General features: G+C 44.0%; 2 protein-coding genes across 3 annotated transcripts; one reads left to right on the forward strand and one right to left on the reverse strand.

Annotated features, from left to right (window-relative positions):
- Window positions 1-276: 276 nt before the first annotated feature.
- Window positions 277-8667, reverse strand: ptdss2 (phosphatidylserine synthase 2). The gene is made up of 12 exons (XM_017485118.3): window positions 7942-8667; window positions 6409-6510; window positions 5832-5914; window positions 4566-4633; window positions 4301-4435; window positions 4112-4162; window positions 3804-3917; window positions 3409-3527; window positions 3046-3160; window positions 2718-2863; window positions 2274-2459; window positions 277-2041 (listed from the first exon to the last, which is right to left on the reverse strand). The coding sequence occupies exons 1-12, from the start codon at window positions 8133-8135 to the stop codon at window positions 1885-1887; spliced, it is 1470 nt and encodes a 489-aa protein (XP_017340607.1). The 5' UTR covers window positions 8136-8667; the 3' UTR covers window positions 277-1884.
- A 3511-nt stretch (window positions 8668-12178) lies between these two features.
- Window positions 12179-14162, forward strand: cdkn1cb (cyclin-dependent kinase inhibitor 1Cb). 2 transcript variants are annotated; one of them, XM_017485126.3, is made up of 3 exons: window positions 12179-12850; window positions 12946-13060; window positions 13499-14162. In XM_017485126.3, exons 1-2 carry the CDS (start codon window positions 12388-12390, stop codon window positions 13056-13058), a joined length of 576 nt encoding a protein of 191 aa, XP_017340615.1. In that variant the 5' UTR covers window positions 12179-12387; the 3' UTR covers window positions 13059-13060; window positions 13499-14162. The 2 variants fall into 2 exon arrangements, with proteins under 2 accessions (XP_017340615.1, XP_017340614.1); XM_017485125.2 differs by having other exon boundaries at window positions 12181-12850; window positions 13477-14162.
- Window positions 14163-18838: the final 4676 nt, after the last annotated feature.

Consider the following 18838-nt stretch of genomic DNA (forward strand, 5'->3'; position numbering starts at 1 on the left):
TACATTCTAAATATAAAGACTTTTTTTTTTTTTAAATAAAATTGTCATACTGTACAGCTGGGAAATTGTTCATACACCTATATATGGCGATACATCTCATGTAGCGTAGGAATTTCTTTGAGAACCACGATACGATATTTTTGTTGTAGCGCCCAGTTTCGGCGTCTTATCCGAAAGCCTGACGGAACGAACCCTCTGTAACCGATGGAGACGTCCGCCCCGGGCTGACATCGGCCTTGTTCCGACGTTTACAGAATGTAAGAAAAGTAAAAGCGATGAGGAACAGAGGTTTTAATAATAATAAAGTTAAATACTAGAAAGAAACTTCAGAACATCTTTTTTTAAACCCTAGTGAAAAGAAAAAAATATATACACACACATATAACACCTTGCGTAACACAAACGAGTAGTAAGAGGTTGTTCTAAAGGCGCTGGCAACCCGTTTCAACAAACTAAATGTAAAGTTTACATTCGTAATAAGATTATAATAGCAGCAGCTATAATGTTCTACATTACATTAAACGGTTTTGTCAGTTTCTGCTTATACAGATATGAACTGTAACACACACACACACACACACAGAACATGTGCTTCTTTGACTAGATCTATGTAATATTCACTTGTACAGTTTAAAAATGATCACTGAGCACAGGTGCAAGACGACGTTTCACTAAACGCACGCTGAATGAGATTATTGGATTAAAGTCGGAGAAGTCGGTACACGGCCTTCCACGAGCACTAACTCTGTTCTGAGGATGAAGCAGCAACGATCATGAAACAGACCTCCATGTGGACGACCAGGTGTAGCAGAAAGATTGTTCTCTCGTGTGTATGTGTGTGTGTGTGTGTGTGTGTGTGTGTGTGTGTGTGTATATATGTGCGTGTGTGTGTAGTGTAACTGCTCGGTCGTGGATCACTCGGGCTGTTACTCTGAAGGGAAATTACCTGAGAAACACAGTGTAATAAGAGCGACAGGTCTCCTGAGAGAACATCAGTCCCTGTTTAACACAAACAGAAAAACAATGGCCATGTTGTTGACGTGTGTGTGCGTATGAATGTGTGTGGGGAACAGCAGTACTCCAGGATCGTTACAGTTTAAAGCCTAACAAACTGTAAGGCAAGCTAAACTTGAACAACTCTCGTGTCTTATCGCGTAGCAGCAAAATAAGAAACGAGTCCCTGGAAACCGCTGGAAATGGAGCACACGTGTACACGCACGTGTTAATGGTCCAGTAAGAATCTACACTTGCGACTACGCACTAGAAAGGTAAACTGCACCTTTCCTCGCCACTAGAGCACACACTAGAGCATTCCCCCCCCTTCTGTTTTAGGTTAACGTACTTTAAACGTGTTAAAAAGGGACAGGAGCCGAGTGTACCCTTGACGTTACTGTCCCAGCGGCGAGGAAAATACAGCTAAGGACCCGCTTTCCTTCTTCGTTTTTTCTATTTCTGTACGAGTGTATAAGGCATCTGGAAGAGCAGAGCATCTTTTCCATACATGTCTTTCACTTCTCTCTCTCACACACACACACACACACACACACACACATACACACACACACACACACACACACACACACACACACACACACACACACACACACACACACACACACCTCAAAATGTACTCATGCGCTGCATCTTACAGCTTGAAACAATAAAACATGAAGGAAGGAAAAAAAAAAATCCTCGAGCACATTTTCCTGATACAGTTTGAACAGTGAGCATTGGAATGATGGTGAATGGGACGGTCAGGGCACACACACACACACACACACACACACACACACACACACACACACACACACACACACACACACACACACACACTTCAAGCTGCGTGTGCCACAGTGTGCAGTGAGTGCTCCACCGTGTCTCCCCTCAGGACTTGCGTTGTCGTACAGGATCCGTGTTTCCGTTCAGTTTGCTGCGGCCGGATGTTACGGGGGTCTTGCTGCCGTCGCCGGGGGACCTCTCCTGCTCGGGCGAGCCCTCCTGCTTACGCCGCCGTGTCTCTTTGTAACGGAGTGTGATGTCGCTGTAAACACAAAAAACACAGAACGCGAGGAAGCTTGAATATATTATTACAGAGTTCCACTTCTGCACAGTTTCAAGTTTTGAATGTGCGTGTGTGTGTGTGTGTGTGTGTGTGTGTGCGCACGCGTTGCACTGCTCTTCTCTCAGGATGTGCATTTACTCGGATGAGTGTGCAACCAACGAGGTCAGAGTGAAGCCTTTTTGCGCCGGTTTGTTTTCTTCACCTCACTCACCGGATAAAGAAGCGCCACACGGTCCATGTGAGGATGAGGACGATGCCGAGGATCCAGCACTGCATGACGAAGAATGGGATCGGCAGTGTGATGGTGTTGGGGTCGTACTTCGCTACGATGAGAAACTCCGTAACCGTGATGGCTGCCACAAGCCACGCCTGCTGGCCCAGCTTCTTATGGAACTTCCTGAAAAGATCGGAAAACATGCTGTTAGATTTTGTTTAAAAAAAAAAAAAAAAAAAAAAAAAAAAAAAAAAAAAGGCAGTTTAAAAACTTGCCGAAAGCGAAACATGCTTTTTTCCTGCGTATTTCCGGGGTATTGTTATTGAACTGAACTGTTCATCGCTTTGTTATTGTTACTTATGGCAGATTCGTGTGCGGTAAACCGTATGAAATATTCTGGGTTAATAATGCGAATCGTAGAATACGAAGACCGGAACTGACGGGTCGTCCATGAAGTCGTAGATTTCCCTCATGGCCACGCCGCCCACGTTCACGAAGAACACTAGCCTCAGCAGCACCAGGTAATGCTCGGGTGGCATCCATAACACAAACTTCAGGTAGAAAGTATTCAGCTCCGCCAGCAGGAACTAGAGGGAAAAAAAAAAGTCAAGTGGAACCTGTTAAATACTGTAGCTACCGGTACTGCTCTAGAGATTGTCAGTGCACATGAGAAAATGTTCAAATTTGTAGAAATAAAATGTGCAGTTAATATTGATCATCAGAGTTCAGACACAGCCCTGGTACGCTCAGTACCAGACGACACACTAACCATGAAGATGATGCCGAGCACCGCCAGCCACCGCCGCAGGTTCGACGCCGGCCTCCACTCGAACTTCACCCAGCTGTACGGCGTGAACTGGAAGGCGATGCGCTTTATCTTCCCCCTGTTATTAAACCACACGCCAGGCAGCATTCGTATTAACGCCTGCGCAAGACATTTACATTTATTCACTTAGCAGACGCTTTTATCCAAAGTGACTTACAAATGAGAAAAATACAAGCAAAGATGCAGACAAAAGAAGAGCTACTGACGCTCCCAACGTCTACTGTTATACTTCTATAGAGAATGCAGAGCTGCTTGCTGATTCATTGAGAAAAAAAAAAAAAAAAAATCAAGACTTGCAGTGCTCACTTGTAGGTGGGGATGTTCCACAGGCCTTGCCACTGGTACGGCTTCATCGAAAGCCAGCCGAGCGTCTTCATGCCGCAGTATATACCCAAACCGTTACACACCAGCACGTCCATAATCCACTGGGTGGGGTGAGGGGAGGGGTATGAATCAACAGTGTATTATATATGAGAGAGAGAGAGAGAGAGAGAGAGAGAGAGAGAGAGAGCAGAGAAAATGAGAGAGAGAACGAGAGAAAATGAGTGGGAGAATATGAAATCAATAGTGTATAGCGTATAAGAGAAAGAGAGAGAGAGAGAGAGAGAGAAAACGAGAGAGAGAAAGATCGAGAGAAAATGAGAGGGGGAGACGGGGGTATGAATCAACAGTGTATAGTGAAGAAGGAAAGGAGTACTCACATGGTCCCACCAGCACTCTGAGAAGTTTGGTAACTGGTGCTCCAGACTGTACTCCAGGAACTCGAACATCACGCTGATGATCATACACATCCACCAGTCTCGGATCACCAGCGTCTGACAAAACACAGAGGGACAGTTTTTACCAGTGCACTTCGTAGTTCGTTATAAGACAACAAGCTGCTGTACGAGTGCATACAAGACATACACCCAACCCCCCCCCCCCCCCCCCCCCCCCCACACACACACACACTTACACACACACACACACGTGTGCACACACACACACACACACCCACCCAGCCACCCACCTTAATGTACCAACCGAGAAAATGGGCAGGAACAAAGCCATCCATCTTGTCCTGTAGCAACAAACACAAATTAGTAAACCACTATTTGTTTAGGTTTTGTGTGTATCAGAGTGAACGTGTGTGTGTGTGTGTGTGTGTGTGTGTGTGTGAGAGAGAGAGAGAGAGAGAGAGAGGGAGAGTGTGAGTTACCCATATGTTGTGGAATGGATCGGTGGTGTTTCCGGGATCATAGATAAGACAGTTTCCTCCATAGTCTCTCTCTGGAAGAGGAACGCCCAGCTTCGGGTCGATGTACTTCATAAACAGCCGTCCATCCTGCACCGTCTGCAACGCGCACAAAATATGGGCTTGGTCAAAGTGAATGCAAAAGAAAAGCCATTAGATATATATGTGTGAGTGTGTGTATGTGTGAGTGTGTGTGAGTGTGTGTGTATGTGTAACCCTCCAGACCCACTTGGAAAAGAATGAAGATGAGGAACAGCTCATAGACAACGCTGACACAGAGCCAGAAGCGCCAGTACGCTGAAAGCAGAGAAGATACATGCTATCACAGCACCAAATATATGCGCACACGCACGCATGCATACACACGCACACACCCTTATACAGATAATAAGTATCATTCACGAAAGCTCACCAACTTTAAGAAATGTAAATAAAAATAATCATCGTCAGTGAATCGGTTCACATTCACAAACTGATTAAATGATCCAAAATGGCTGTCTGTCTGTCTGTCTCTCTCTCTCTCTCTCTCTCTCTGTCTCTCTCGCTCTCCCCCGGGCCGCTCTGTCACCTTGCTACTTGCAGCTCTAATAAGTCGGTAGGTTTGTATTTACACACTCGGGGGGACAGAACTGCACTCATCACCCTGCACACTATCTCCGGGGGGGAGGCGCGTGTGTGTGTAGGGGGTGGAGGGCAGATTGTAAAAACGACTTTAATTGCTTGTCCTTCTCTGTTTCTAATCAGAAAACAATGGAATCGCTCCAATCCTGAGCTCCTGGTGCATCGGGTTTCTCTCAGTGGCACAGAGAACTGGTTTTATACTTTATTTTTGTCTTTTCTTTTAAAGCACAGTGACAGCAGTTCTGGTCTAGCAAGATGAACTGGTTTGCTTTTCCAAATGTGACACTCCCGCTCCTCTCCAGAGCTTTTAGTAGAGATTCACTGGATGAGCTCACAGCTGTCCACGAAAGAGCGAAAGGGGAGCAATAAAGCATTGCGTGTGGCCAAAAAAAATGAAATTAATAAAATCAGAGAAAAGCAAAGACCGGCTGCGTAAAGACAAACCTGAAGTTGGCGTGAGCAAGAAGCAAAACAAACCTCTCCTTTAAAAAAAAAATAAAAATAAAAAACTTAAACATAACCAAACAAACAGACTGGATTCTCCACAGGGATGAGTCTGTACTTAATTATTCAAACTGTAATATTTAAATCGGAAAGTAAACTAGAAATTTCGGAGAGTTGGGGGGGGGGGGGGGGCTGCCTGCTGGGTGAGTGATTTGTGGAGTCTGAAAGGTATTCAGCATAGGCACAGGACCACAGTCAGTGTGAGTATTTAAGAACTTTAAGTAAAAACAGTGGAAAAGGTGGCTTTGCTGGTGTGAAACAATTTTTGTCCAAAACTACTGCAGTGTAGAAGAAAAACAAACAAACAACTCTTCTCCGTTTAAAACGAGGACGAGTGGGAAAGCAGCCGTGACTCGCGTCGCTCTCTTACCTGGATGTGGTCGTGAGAAAGGGCCGTCTTTCGCCTGCGTTACCCCGAAACAGAGGAACACCAGAATGCTAGCCACAATCCCTCTGCAAACACACACACACACACACACACACACACACACACACACACACACACACACACACACACAGTATATACGCACATTCCGTCTCATTTGACTATATTCAGATTAAACTCCTGAAGCAGTGAACCTGGAAGCACCTGCGATCTCTGTACTCCTATCTAAGCGTAGAAGCGTTCCCTGGCGTCTGTAATGGACGCGTTATATAAATCAGAATCAACTGTATACGTTTCCAAGAAGTTTCTACAACATGAACATCACATTTAAAAAAAGACACACACACAAAAAAAACAAACAAACAAAAAACAAACAAACAAACAAACAAAAAAAATCCCAAAAAACACACCGGTGTTTGTCGGTCGGTTCTGAGAACTCCAGGTCAGGGTCACTTTGTGTGTTGAAACAAATAACTCGAACAGGGTTAGTGTTTACACACACACACACACACACACACACACACACCCTGCATGTTGTCACCTTGCTCGTGTGCCCACATACCTCTTGGTGTTGTATGCCGTGTCTTGCGGCGTCTCCTCCAGCAGAGTCACGTACACTAGCACACAGGTCAGGATGAATAAGACGGTGAGGGTGTGCGCTCTCCTGTACAGACACAAAAATAAATACATAAGCAACGTGTGTTTGAGGAATTGTGCCCAAATTATCTTTCTCTGAACAGAGAATGCGTGTTGATTCGATAATTTAACCGCACTGTGGAATAAATCTTTGTAGTCATAAAGTGTTTATTTTCTTCATCTTATTATTATTATTATTATTATTATTATTACTACTATGTTATTAGTTGTAGTTAAAAGAATCCCGTGTCCTTGCTCGGTGCGTTCCCTGCCCACTTCCACTCCAGCGTAAAGTCTTTACTCAGCCTGAGTAGGCTAGGCTAACGTCAGTTCCAGTTTCCATTAACGTTACACTCACTTGCAGATCCTCCCGCCGAGTCCGTTGTGAACCCTCACGTTGTGACAGACTGTTATAAATGCGAGTGAAAGTGAGGAAAGTTGCACAGCATTTCGTTCCTTTACATTACATTTGGGCTAAGGACAACTAAGTCATTTTACAAATATAAGGCTCAGCATGATGCTGAGGTGTGCTAGCTTGGCGATGAGAGATATGGAACTAACGTCTGAGTTGTGGCCATATTGTAGTTCTCCATTCAGAACTAGTTATGGCGGTTTGTCTTTAGATTTAAGAAAAGAAAATTCCAGTACACTTTACATAGCTAACATTTCAGGTTACCACTATATACTGTTGTACACTTTGTACACTCATTACATAGCAAGCTAAACAGCATGGTGACATTAACATAATAAATGACACCAGTTACACAAACAGAATATTCAGTTTATCAAATTAAAATGATCATCTAAGTCAGTCATTGCTCTTCTGGAAAAATAATGATACCTGGTCACAATGCAGGCGGCGCAGCACTGCTTGGAAGCGGCCGTGGGGGAAATTGTATTCACAACATATATTGTGTTGAATTTAGTTTCATAGGTAGCCATCCTTTCTGAGTCTGTTTAAAAGTCGTGATTGCGTGTTTAAATGTTAGCGTGTGTGGTTTGTCTGCACACATCTTATCTCGCCTCTACTTGGTGTGGTAGGATTCATGGTATGTTATGGAGCAGAGAATACATCTGCCCACAGGACGTCCACCGCACCCTACAATTTCCCCATGCTGTGGGAGCTTCTATCACTCAAACATCACTGAATTCATACGGTAACTGTAATCCTACAACTATGTTCGAAATACGTGAATTTTCACTATCAAACTTTGGATGTGAAACATTGGCGTAATCAATGTCCATACCATGGTTACGCCCTTGCATACACACACACACACTATACAATTGTGTCAAACTTTGTGGGGGGAAAAGGAACACATATGTGGGTGTGATGGTCAGTCAGGGGTGCACATACTTTTAGGGATATCCAGCTGTGTGTGTCTGTGTGTCTAACACAGCTGGTAGATATCTAGTATGAGTAAACAGACAGACTTTATCAGAGGGAGCCACTTCTTACCAGAAGAAAGTGTTGGTTCCGTCGTCAAACACTTCACTCTCGGTGCTCCGGTTGCCCGGTTTGGCTCGGACTGCCGGCTCGTGAGCGGCTCCGGTTACCGGCGGCTCTGCGGGGCCGTTAATGACCTGCTCCTCCGCGCCAGCTTTCACACTGAAGGCCAAAGTGCTGCTCTTCTTCGGCTCGGGTTTGGCCATGTTTATATATATTTTATATTGGGTTATATTCTCAGTGAACGCTGTACCAGAATTAAAAGCTTGTCTATATACAATCCTTACTCAACTCACTTAACTACAACTTCTAACAAACTTCTCCCATTTATTCATCAACTAGCACTTAGCACGACTCGGTGCTTCGTTACACACACACGCACACACACGCACGCACGCACACGCACACACACGCACGCACGCACACGCACGTGCACTATGGTAGTGTCCGGTTTGGTGGTACTCTGTTTAACACTGAAGTCACCTAGCTAGGGCACACCGAAAGCCCTGCATGTCATTAACACGGTTCTGTTCAATAACAAAATCTACTCTCAGTTCAGGCTAACGACTCACACAGCTCATAACTAACATCTTACTGTTGTTCCAGTGTCACAAACGCATTATAACGCTCTTTATCCCGACGGCTCCGTGGGGGGGAAAGCGGCTTATCAATAACTCGCGCGCAGCAGCAGCAGCAGCTACACCTACCCCCTGCTGTGAAAGTGTACATACAGCTATATCGCGCGGTCTGGCGTCACTTCCTCCTCAGGCGAAACACAAGGGAGCGTTCGAGAGCATTATAGTGCGTTCGGATTGCGCAGAGATTGCGCAGACATTGCGCAAAAGTACTCGTCCCAACCTTTGACCTTGACTGTCGTATCTGATGATTTGTCCTACCCTATCGAGCTGTCCTTGTGAAAAAAATACCTCCAGCATTTGAAGAAAAACAACAACAGCAACTATATATGGAATGCTTTGATAAACCATCTAATTATTTTGTTAGTCACATTAAAATATGTGGAGAATGTATGGGCGTGCGTACAGTGTACTCAGAATCCCTTGTAGGACATCTCACTCGGTAGGACATTTTGTCAAAACACCGAAAGACAAGTAAGTATTCCTCAGCCAAAAGTATGTCCATCACACCCATGTGTGGTTTTCCTGCAAACTGTTGCCACATAATTGTCCACGATGTCCATGTACGCTGTGGAATTACATTTATATTTATTCATTTAGCCGACGCTTTGAACCAAAGCGACTTACAAAATCCGAAATACAAGTAAATTACAATTCCCCTTCACTGGAACTAAGAGGCCCGAACCTGTTCCAGCATCACAATGCTGCTGTACACAAAGCCAGCTCCATGAAGATGAAGATGTGGTGTGTCCTGCACAGAGCCCTGACCTCAACCCCACTGAACACTTTTGGGATGAACTGGCACCGGAGCCTACTTACCCAACATCGGTTCCCAACCTCAATGTCACTAACACTGTTGTAGCTGAATGAACACAAATCCCCACAAATCTAGTGGAAAGCCGTCCCAGAAGAGTGGGGCTTATTATAACTTAATCTTGGGTGTGATGGTCAGGTGTCCACATACTTTTGGCCATATAGAGTATGAAAGTTTCATCTAACTGCTAATCAACTTGTGGTTCCATGCTAAAAATAGCTTGTGTTTATTTATTTATTTATTTTAATGATATTTAAATCTATTTAGTAGAGTCAGTCTAAAGAGTCCCAAAGCTATACTTATTATAATGCAACTCTCTTTTCATTTCAGGCTTCAGTACTATACCAGAATTTTACTAAAAATCCTTTATATGTCTAGCCATAATAGCTGCTTAAAGACTGACACATACTGTAGCTCTTCATTATTTCAGGAAAATGTAGGCTGCTCTTAAAATAGTGCGATCCAGTTATTATTTAAAGATCAGTCTGTGCTTGAATGTTCATAGTGTACTGAGATTTCAGGAAGGTTCTCGGTGTGCAAGCACATTGTGGATCCAGTGCTCTTAAAGATATTTTGGTGTGTCCTAGTCCTGTCCTGTCGTGTCCCCCCCAGCCTGTAACCCTCTGCTGGTGTGGAGTCCTGATCTGGCTCTTCCTACCTGGATGAAGTTGGACACAGTCAGGCCAAATGTCCGGGGGGTGGCGTGTGTTTCAGACTGGATTGATTGTTGTTTTGTGTTAGGCTTATAGGACGAGTTGGATCAGATCCAGCTCCAGCCTTTGGACTTTTGGTTCTTCAGCAAGAACTATCTCACATCCCCTCTCAAAAGGACTAATTGCTTATAGCCCTATTTGCATGTGCAAGTCACTGTTCATTCAAATACGACACACCCACAACTGACCAAAAATGATATGTAGGTATATAAATACCTGTTTCGGTTCTCTCGAAAACATTCACTGAACCAAACACACCGTGTTAAAAGCATTTGGACTTGAACAGGCATTGCACATGTGCCTTGTTTCCCTCTAAAACGTGGATCTCAAGTGTGACTCATTAATTGATGGCACAAATGATAACGAAATGCTTGGTGACTATGTTTTATGTATATTTTTTAAAAAACATTCTTCATAGCTGGATACCCCTGCTTTATTAGAGCCTATGATTTCTAGAAATTTAATCTAGAAATTAATCTAATTAATTTGTTGATAGAGTTCCACACAAAGGCAATAATAAGCGATGAATGTTGATGAAATGAATGCTGGGATTGATTTAGCTAGCTAACATTGTAATTTACATTTAACTCTCACATGTGAAGAACTAACTCACAACAGCCCTGTGTGTGTGGCGTTTACATGTTCTCCCCGTGCTACAGGGGTTCCCTCTGGGTACTCTGGTTTCCTCCCCCAGTCCAAAGACATGCATGGTAGGCTGATCAGCATGTCCGTAGTGTATGAACGGGTATGTGTATGTTACTGTGTCCTGTGATGGATTGGCACCCAGTCCAGGGTCCCACTGCATGTATCCATCAGTTACAACGAGCAATTATATGTATATTGTATTATTTCTAAAATATTATACTATTTACACTACTACTTTTACTTGTTTGCATCATGTAAGTTTACCATGCCCAGAATAAAATGATAACCATCAGGTTGTAATGCTTCCAGACTTTCAGAAGACTAATCTAATTTTGTATAAACTTGAAACATTAACATTACACTTATACGATAAGGAAGGTACAAAACAAAACATATTAGATTAGGTTATAACTATTTAGACAGAATTTAGTTGAATTGGGAAAGGACTTAATAACCTACATGTGTAGATGCATGGTGATAAATGGCCACTAGTCGGCGCTCTTGTTGCATGTTTCTGAATCCATGCACGCATAGAGATCACCACCAGTCTAACACACCAGTCTTACCCACATCCACTCCTTTCCACTAACTGGTCATATTGGTCTACTGCAAGATTAACTCAGCCCTACTCTACTTTCTCACTAGGTTAACCATAGCATAACAAATGCATTTAACTGCCTATATAACATATACAGTCATGTGAAAAAATAACTACACCCCATGGCATGTCCCCCCAGACATTAAACCCCTCCCAAGGTTGGGTGACGAAAGAAATTGACGCTTCTTGTATACTTTGTGATGATTATTTTCATTGTATTTTTTTTAGATTGTTGCTGGAAATTTGGTTAGGAAATTAGCCAGTGTATCTTCTCTACTCCAGCGCCTCTTCGACCTCTTGGACAGCATGTTCGTGGAGCGTGATCATACAACCACGAGACACTAAAATCCAGGTCCATAGAAAATAAAACCTGCTAGCAAAAAAACTGATAAACAAAAGAAACTAGCTCTCGCGATTGTTTTATTGCTGGAAAAAATGGATTGCCGACATCCCCTCTGATAAACTAATACCATCTGAATAGGGCTTCATATCTGAATCCCCCCCCCTCCCCCCCAAACTAAAAGTATCCCAAACTCTAGTAGAAGCTCCTAGTTAGTTTTTTAATTAACTAATTGTCTGGTCCTGACTCCATGATGCGTCCGGGGGGAGAGAGGGGGGATTTTTGAGCGAAAAACAAAAATGCTGTTCAACAATTCAGCGGTTTCAAAGGGACCACCACCTACCCCTACCCCCACCCCCTCAAACACACACACACACACACACACACACACACACACACACACACACACACAGACACACACAACAACAAGTCATGAATCACTATCGCCATTTTGGCGCCATTCCAAAAGCCCCAGCAACCAATCAGAAGAGAGCAGATACAGGCTCCTCAGAAGAGGCTGGCCAATCAGATCGCTCGCCTGTATGGCTACACGGTCCTGTCATGGAACTGGATCTTTAAATTCGAATGTGGTGACGCTGTGTGGAAACGCTTCAGCTCGGACTACAGAAGGGGTTTATTGGAGTCACGATTTATTTTCGCCTCTAGACTCGTACACGAGTTCTTGACTCTCGTTTAAAAACAAACAAACAGCGATGTCCAGCGTTCAGTTTTCAGTCAGCGGTTCAGGAGCTGCGCGAGAGAGTTTCCCTCAGCCCGCGCGCAGGAGCGTGTGTCGGAGTCTTTTCGGACCGGTCGATCACGACGAGCTGAACCGCGACATCGAGGCAAAGCTGCGCGAGATCTCCGACCGGGACCAGAAACGGTGGAATTTTAACTTCGTCTCCGGGACACCGCTGCTTGGCGACTACGAGTGGGAGGGAGCCGCGGTGGAGGCGACGCCGGCGTTTTACCAGGAGTCGGTACAAGTCGGGAAAAACAGGGCCGTTGTCCTGAACGTTAAGCCGCGTACAGATGCTCCTAACCGGGAGAACTCTGCTCAGGACGCCGCTGCGGGTTTAACCGTTTCTCCGGAGAGCGCGAGCGCAAGAAAGCCGAGCTCCGCGAGGAGGAAAACAAGCACCCGGTTGACCACAGCAGCTCCACACCGCATTACAGGTGAGAGTGCAGCGGGAATAAACACTCCGAGCTCGTCCTGTGCTTGTAAAAGTGTCTAAAAACGTCTCGTTCTGCTTTCTTTTCTTTTTCTGCAGATTTTTACGCCAAACGGATGAAGCAGGGAGATTTAAAACGGAGTGAGAGCGCGCCTCAGAACCCCCTCAGCTTCCGCTCCTCCGAGCAAACCCCACGGAAACGGCTCCGTTGAAGGTAAACAAGGAGATTTCTCCTTATTATTATTATTATTATTATTATTATTATTATTATTATTAGTTTGTTGCAGTGTCACGGCGCGGCAACTTTTCGATACAGGTCATGTTTTTCCCGACTGTGTGGCGGGTGTTATGGCGGCGGATTAGGTGTGGTGGGGAGAGCAGCGGTCAGTGTGTGTTGTTGGTGGAGGAGAAGAGGGGGGAAGGGGGGGGGGATGCGTGCGCGCGCGCTGTGGCGGGAAAAACACGACACCCCTAATGGCGAGTGTGGAGCTTTTATTTCAGTTATCTTGTGTCTTGCTGCTGGTGACCGGGTAACTCGGTCTACACGCGGTGTAACGGTGCGGGTCGAGTCGTAGCATGGATTCCACAACCTCTCACTGACCACAGACTGTCTGCCATTTTGTTTTTCAGAATTTTTACAATTTATTTTCAGCTAAAGAAAGTGTGTGCTCGGGGTGAAGAGAATCCCGAGTGAAGGAACGCAGCCCTCATGATGATGATGATGATGATGGTGGTGGGCAAAGCGCTACAAGCTCGAGCACCGCCTAGTCGAAACCTTTGCCCCGTGCAAGCTGCGCTGTGTGGAGGATCAGGAGAACTTCTGAGGAGCGAGCTGGATGATGAACCAGACATGATCTCGCTTCTCAAGCCTTAATGTGAGAACCTGCTGAAGAACATGTGCAAGAACAAAGAACTGTAACGTCTCAAATGTACATCAGACTGCGTGTTTTAATACTGTCTGTCCGTGTCCTCAAGATTTACTGGAAGTTTTTTTTTTTTACATTTATTTTTTTATTGCCTTGCTCATCCTGACTCTCGTAATTCGCTCCGTAACTTTACGCAGAGCCGTGAGTTATGAGCATGAGCAACGAGGCCGTCTGCTAGCGTACCCGGCACCGTGTTTAGAAGTGTTTACAGCTGTGCCAGATGTTGATTATGTTTAAGTGCACATTTCACAAAGGAAGAGTTTAAAGTGTTTGTCCGAGGGACGGTCGTGTAAAGGCCCGACGCGTGAGAGATTGAGAAGATGGGCCTTTTTGTTCTCACTCCTTGTTTTTTTTTTGGTGTAAATATAATGTTGTAAATTATTACATTAACCCTTTTATTTATGTTTCATTGTCGACATCTTGCTGTTCAGGATAGTGTTCTCCCTAAAACACGTGTTCTGTCGTGTTTCTGAGCCATTTTTGTCACTTCACTGTCCTAAAATGTTTTGCTGTACTTTGTAGTATCATGTGTACGTGTGTGTTCAACACTTCCTGTGTTTTTTTTTTTTGTTTTTGTTTTTTTCTTCTTTTCTGTAATTAACATTAAAGCTCTGCACATGCAGGATCATGTATAAGACCAGAGCATCATTATATTATCAACCAAAAGCACAGTGCACAAAACTATACAGGTCAAGGGCTTCAGCTGCCGAGCTTCTGGGATTTAAAAAATAAAAATTACACACTACAGTCTCTTGAGTTTAAGTAGATTTGGGCAACCAAACAAATAAACAAACAAACAAAAAAAACCCTTGAGTCAGCAGCAATTGTGCAGGTGTTAATGCTTTGAATGTTCACACTAGTTTTAAAGCTGCAATTTGCAACATCATAAAATAATAACTTGAATGTTATTCTATAAAATAATAACTAAAATGATTGTAGTTCATCATTATGATTATGAAATGTGAGTGACGCTTTCCATGGTCGCTTGTAAAATGAGAGCCAAAGACCTCGACTACAGTCGCACAAAGTGTGTAGTTGAAAGAGCGCGCGTTCGACGGATCAGGTATAGCAACGGAGCGGAAACCTCTGCTGTGTAAAAGCTTCCTCTTGGCTGCAGACAAAGCTGGGTGGACAAAACCCGTTCCCGTACGGCGGTGTCACTTACACCTGATCATGACATCGTCACAATGGTATGCACAGGGACGGAAAACTGATGCTGGTTCATCTTCATCCAAGTGGCATGAACAAAAGGGCAAGGAAGAGTCTCGTCTTTAGTTTGTCTGCACTATATGTAAAGAAAACCTAAAACGTTTTGTGGTGGAAAATCATCACTCGTCACAGTTATCTTGCTAGCTTGTTGCTAACAAAGGCAAATACGGACGGAGGTATCCATTGCTTCCTGCATATTGTACTTTCGAATGCGTGGAGGTTGAAAATGACGACGGACCAAGCTCTGACTTTGCGATTCCAAGGTACGTCGAATACGGCGTTAATGAACGTAGCCTGTGTTTGTGCTACACGCTTCATATCTGACTGCCCACTGTCGTCTATATGAAAGTATTTTAAAACCAACCGAGATCCCAATCCCAATGCGTACCACTAGTTTAGTGGAGTCACTCCGAGTCGTGTGGATGGGAGTGTGACGATGTACATACGTGTTATACGTGTGTTGTGGTTGGTTGCCTGGCTGGTGGATCAAACAGGTGAGTCTTTCCGGATATTCAAAGTTTTCAGTTTAAATACAACAACAACAAAAATTCAGCCTCAACTGGGCAGGTTTTAAGTACACTTTGGGTGGGAGATTTTTTTTCTTTTCGTTTGCTGGGCCCTGATCAGGTTTGAGAGACGATCCTGATAGCCAAACTCCAGGTGACAAACTGGACTGGAATATAAGGGTAAAACCGCTGAAAAAGTGCCTGGAACGGCTTTCCATTTCTAAACACACACAAAACCATCTCATCAATCCCTGCAAAACTGAAGCCATGCGTGTTTAACTTTCACCCGCGTATAAATAGCTCACAGTAACCTAGCATTAGTGTGTAACGAGATGCACTTCACAACGCTTTAACTGCGAGGCCAAAACCAGGGTGTGAGCACAAAACAAAACCCAGCACAGAGCGTTTTTCATTACCAAGCCCTGCCCTACACACACAATCCTCTCATAGAATAGCATCATCACCGCCTTTATGGTCCGTTGTAAAAGCACTGGACCGTGGCATAATCATGCAGCATGAACGTGTGTCATTACTAACCGAGTAATTAAGACTATATACAGTAGAAAAGTATGTGCTTTTACACATAGCAACTAACTTCATTCTTTGTACAAACTTTATATGAAGACAGCCAGTGACTCAGCTGTGCATGAAGTTAGGGGGACGCTGGTGCGTTTTTGTACGCAAGAATCTGATATGGGCCGCTACAGGTAATGTAGCTGGATCAGCAACAAGAAGTGCCCGGTATCTCCTGAGAAACCTGCATGACAGAGTCAGGGTAGTCTTATGAGGCAAGAGCGATAGATGATTGTTTTTCAATCTGAATCAGCTGGGCCACATGCATCCAGGCATGCTAATTAGGTTTCATTAATGATAAGCTGTTTCAGTTCTGAATCAGTAACAGACACATGACCTCAGACCTCTTCAATTTGGCAGATGGACTAATCCCAATTAATGAGAACATACATGGACGTCCCTGTCAAGAACATCACGTGTATAGGGAAGATTAGCATAAAAACGAAAATCAGGACCAATATGATTGTTACAGTGCCATGGCCAGTGCAAAGAAAATGTCTCAGTCGGTGTGTGAGGACGTGTGTAAGGGGTTGATTGGAACTGGGTGTGGGATGGAGGACCTGGTGGACCATCAGACGCCTAGAGACGCAGAACCAGCTGTCCCTCTGATCTCTCAGCTGACAGAGTGGAACAGTGTGTGTGTGTGTGTGTGTGTGTGTGTGTGTGTGTGTGTGTGTGTGTGTGTGTGTGTGTGTGTGTGTGTGTGTGTGTGGTGAGTGGAGGGGGGTTTCTTGCAGCAGATGTAAGAGCTTCCTGAGTGCTGGTGTTCACAAACTGTCCCAGTCACCTCGCAGCTGTGTTGCTGTGAGCACCAGCTGGCCAACCACAGGGGAGGAGGAGGAGGAGCGGGTACGAGATCACACGACGCATCCATCTCATTCCATTTCACCTCATTTTCCACTTCGTTACCGACAGACAGGCGAAAGAGAATTTTTCATGAATATATATATATATATATATATATATATATATATATATATATATATATATATATTACAGGGAAAGTATGAAGTAGCCACAAACATTAAACAAAAATGTTTAAAAAGCGACAAGGAACAGTACCACACATCCGTTATGTTCCTTCTGGTCTTTAAATTCCAGTGCATTCGTTCCTAAATGACTGTTCATGTGTCTGAATTTCTGTCTTTTGTCACTTATCATCAGATTACAGCCCTATGATCTGTCTGATTGTGTAGTGTTAAACTAGTGTCCCCCTGAAGCATCTGTAGTGTAGGTGTGATTACTACACACGATCATTTTTGGAACGTCTACGTGTACTGAGGGAAACGTTAAAAAAAAACCCACAAAAAACAGCTCACTTCAAACTCACTTATAATAGAAAGACTTTGTTTTTCAGTCGAAGGTCTACGTCAATTAAGCTTTAAATCTGTTATTCACCTCGAGCGAAGGAATTTGTGGGAATGCGTTGCCGAGTTAGTTGTATATGCCTGATTACACATTACACGCAACTTTGGCAACTAAGCAACTGCATTGTACCAGTTTTCGAAAGCTGGTTAGAACGTTCTCTCGTGTCTCTCGTCTCATCAGAAGACACTTGTTGTTGAAACAGTGAGAGTTCTGAATTCGTGCTTCATCGTCGCAGAGTTTAAACCATTATTGCTCAGGAAAGTCTATTATAAGCGAATAAGGTTTATTCTGTCCTTCTTTTTTTTCAATACAGGGTAATGTGTGAAAGTTTTTGTCTGTAGTAATCACACATGCACTACAGATGCAGTGGATTAAGGACCTAAGAGGAATATCTTCCTACCTAGTGTGCACGCAGTATTTTTCTTTCTTTCTTTAAGTATAAATGCCGACCCGTGGGTAGTGTTTGTCCTCACAACTGCAGAGGTTCGATCCTGATCCCAGACTTCATGGGATTCTCTTTCTCTCTCTCTCTCTTACTCTCTCGCTCTCACTCTCTCTCTCTCCCACAGCAGCCCCAATGCAGGGTTGTATCTGTCCGTGTTTTTCCAGTAGAATGGGTTTCCTTGTTTAAAAACTCTCCACAGCAGGGGTTATTTTCTCCACCAAGCACCTCCTTTCCACCTTCTTTAATGAACGAGTGAGAATGCAGAGAGAGAAAGAGAGAGAGAGAGAGAGAGAGTGCTGATGAACACCAGGGTTCAGAGTAAAAGGCAAAATAAATCAAAATAAACTTTATTGAAAACATACATGCTGCGTGAGTAAAGAATGAGTTCTTCCATTCCAGCACATTCCATGTGCTCTTTCCTCTATGTTAGCATTACTATAGTACCAATAGCTGCTATAAGATAAACGATAACAGGAATGACCTTGTTTCACACACGGGCCACAACATTGCAGGTAACTATAACTGATTAGATAAGTAAGATGAACTCAATGTTTTTTAAATGTGTAAACAGTTTTCATGTAGTAGACCACTGGATTAGAGAGACGTGGTGTGATGTAGCTGACTGTAGGGATGTGAGGTGTGACATACAGTAGGAGTGTGTGACTCCCGGAGTGAACTGGTGGTGTGTAATGATCTTTTCACGCTGGGAACGCATCACAGCTTTCCTCGTGACTAAACTCACAGCTCTTCCAACCAGTTTACGTCCTGTGTGTGAGCCAGTAGACCACACACCTTCAAATGCACGCTAATATGTACTGTTAGAGACATTATATGACATTATCACTCTCTCTAAAGGCCTGACGTTAATGAAAAAGTAGTAGGTTAGAACATCAACTCTTCTGTAAACCCCCTAGGGGTAAAGTATGGATGTCTGCAGTTTGATAGAGCCAGTGATTAACAGGTGA

This window comes from Ictalurus punctatus, chromosome 14 (assembly GCF_001660625.3).
Source record: "Ictalurus punctatus breed USDA103 chromosome 14, Coco_2.0, whole genome shotgun sequence".
NCBI lineage: Eukaryota > Metazoa > Chordata > Actinopteri > Siluriformes > Ictaluridae > Ictalurus > Ictalurus punctatus.

Bases quoted from the DNA above. Each gene is read 5' to 3' on its own strand.
- cdkn1cb (XM_017485126.3), top strand. From the start codon at position 12,388: ATGTCCAGCGTTCAGTTTTCAGTCAGCGGTTCAGGAGCTGCGCGAGAG. The intron at 12,851-12,945 runs GTGAGAGTGCAG...CTTTTTCTGCAG, and splicing joins AGCTCCACACCGCATTACAG to ATTTTTACGCCAAACGGATG.
- ptdss2 (XM_017485118.3), bottom strand. From the start codon at position 8,135: ATGGCCAAACCCGAGCCGAAGAAGAGCAGCACTTTGGCCTTCAGTGTG. The intron at 6,511-7,941 runs GTAAGAAGTGGC...GTGTCTGTACAG, and splicing joins GGAACCAACACTTTCTTCTG to GAGAGCGCACACCCTCACCG. The intron at 2,042-2,273 runs GTGAGTGAGGTG...TTGTGTTTACAG, and splicing joins GTGTGGCGCTTCTTTATCCG to CGACATCACACTCCGTTACA.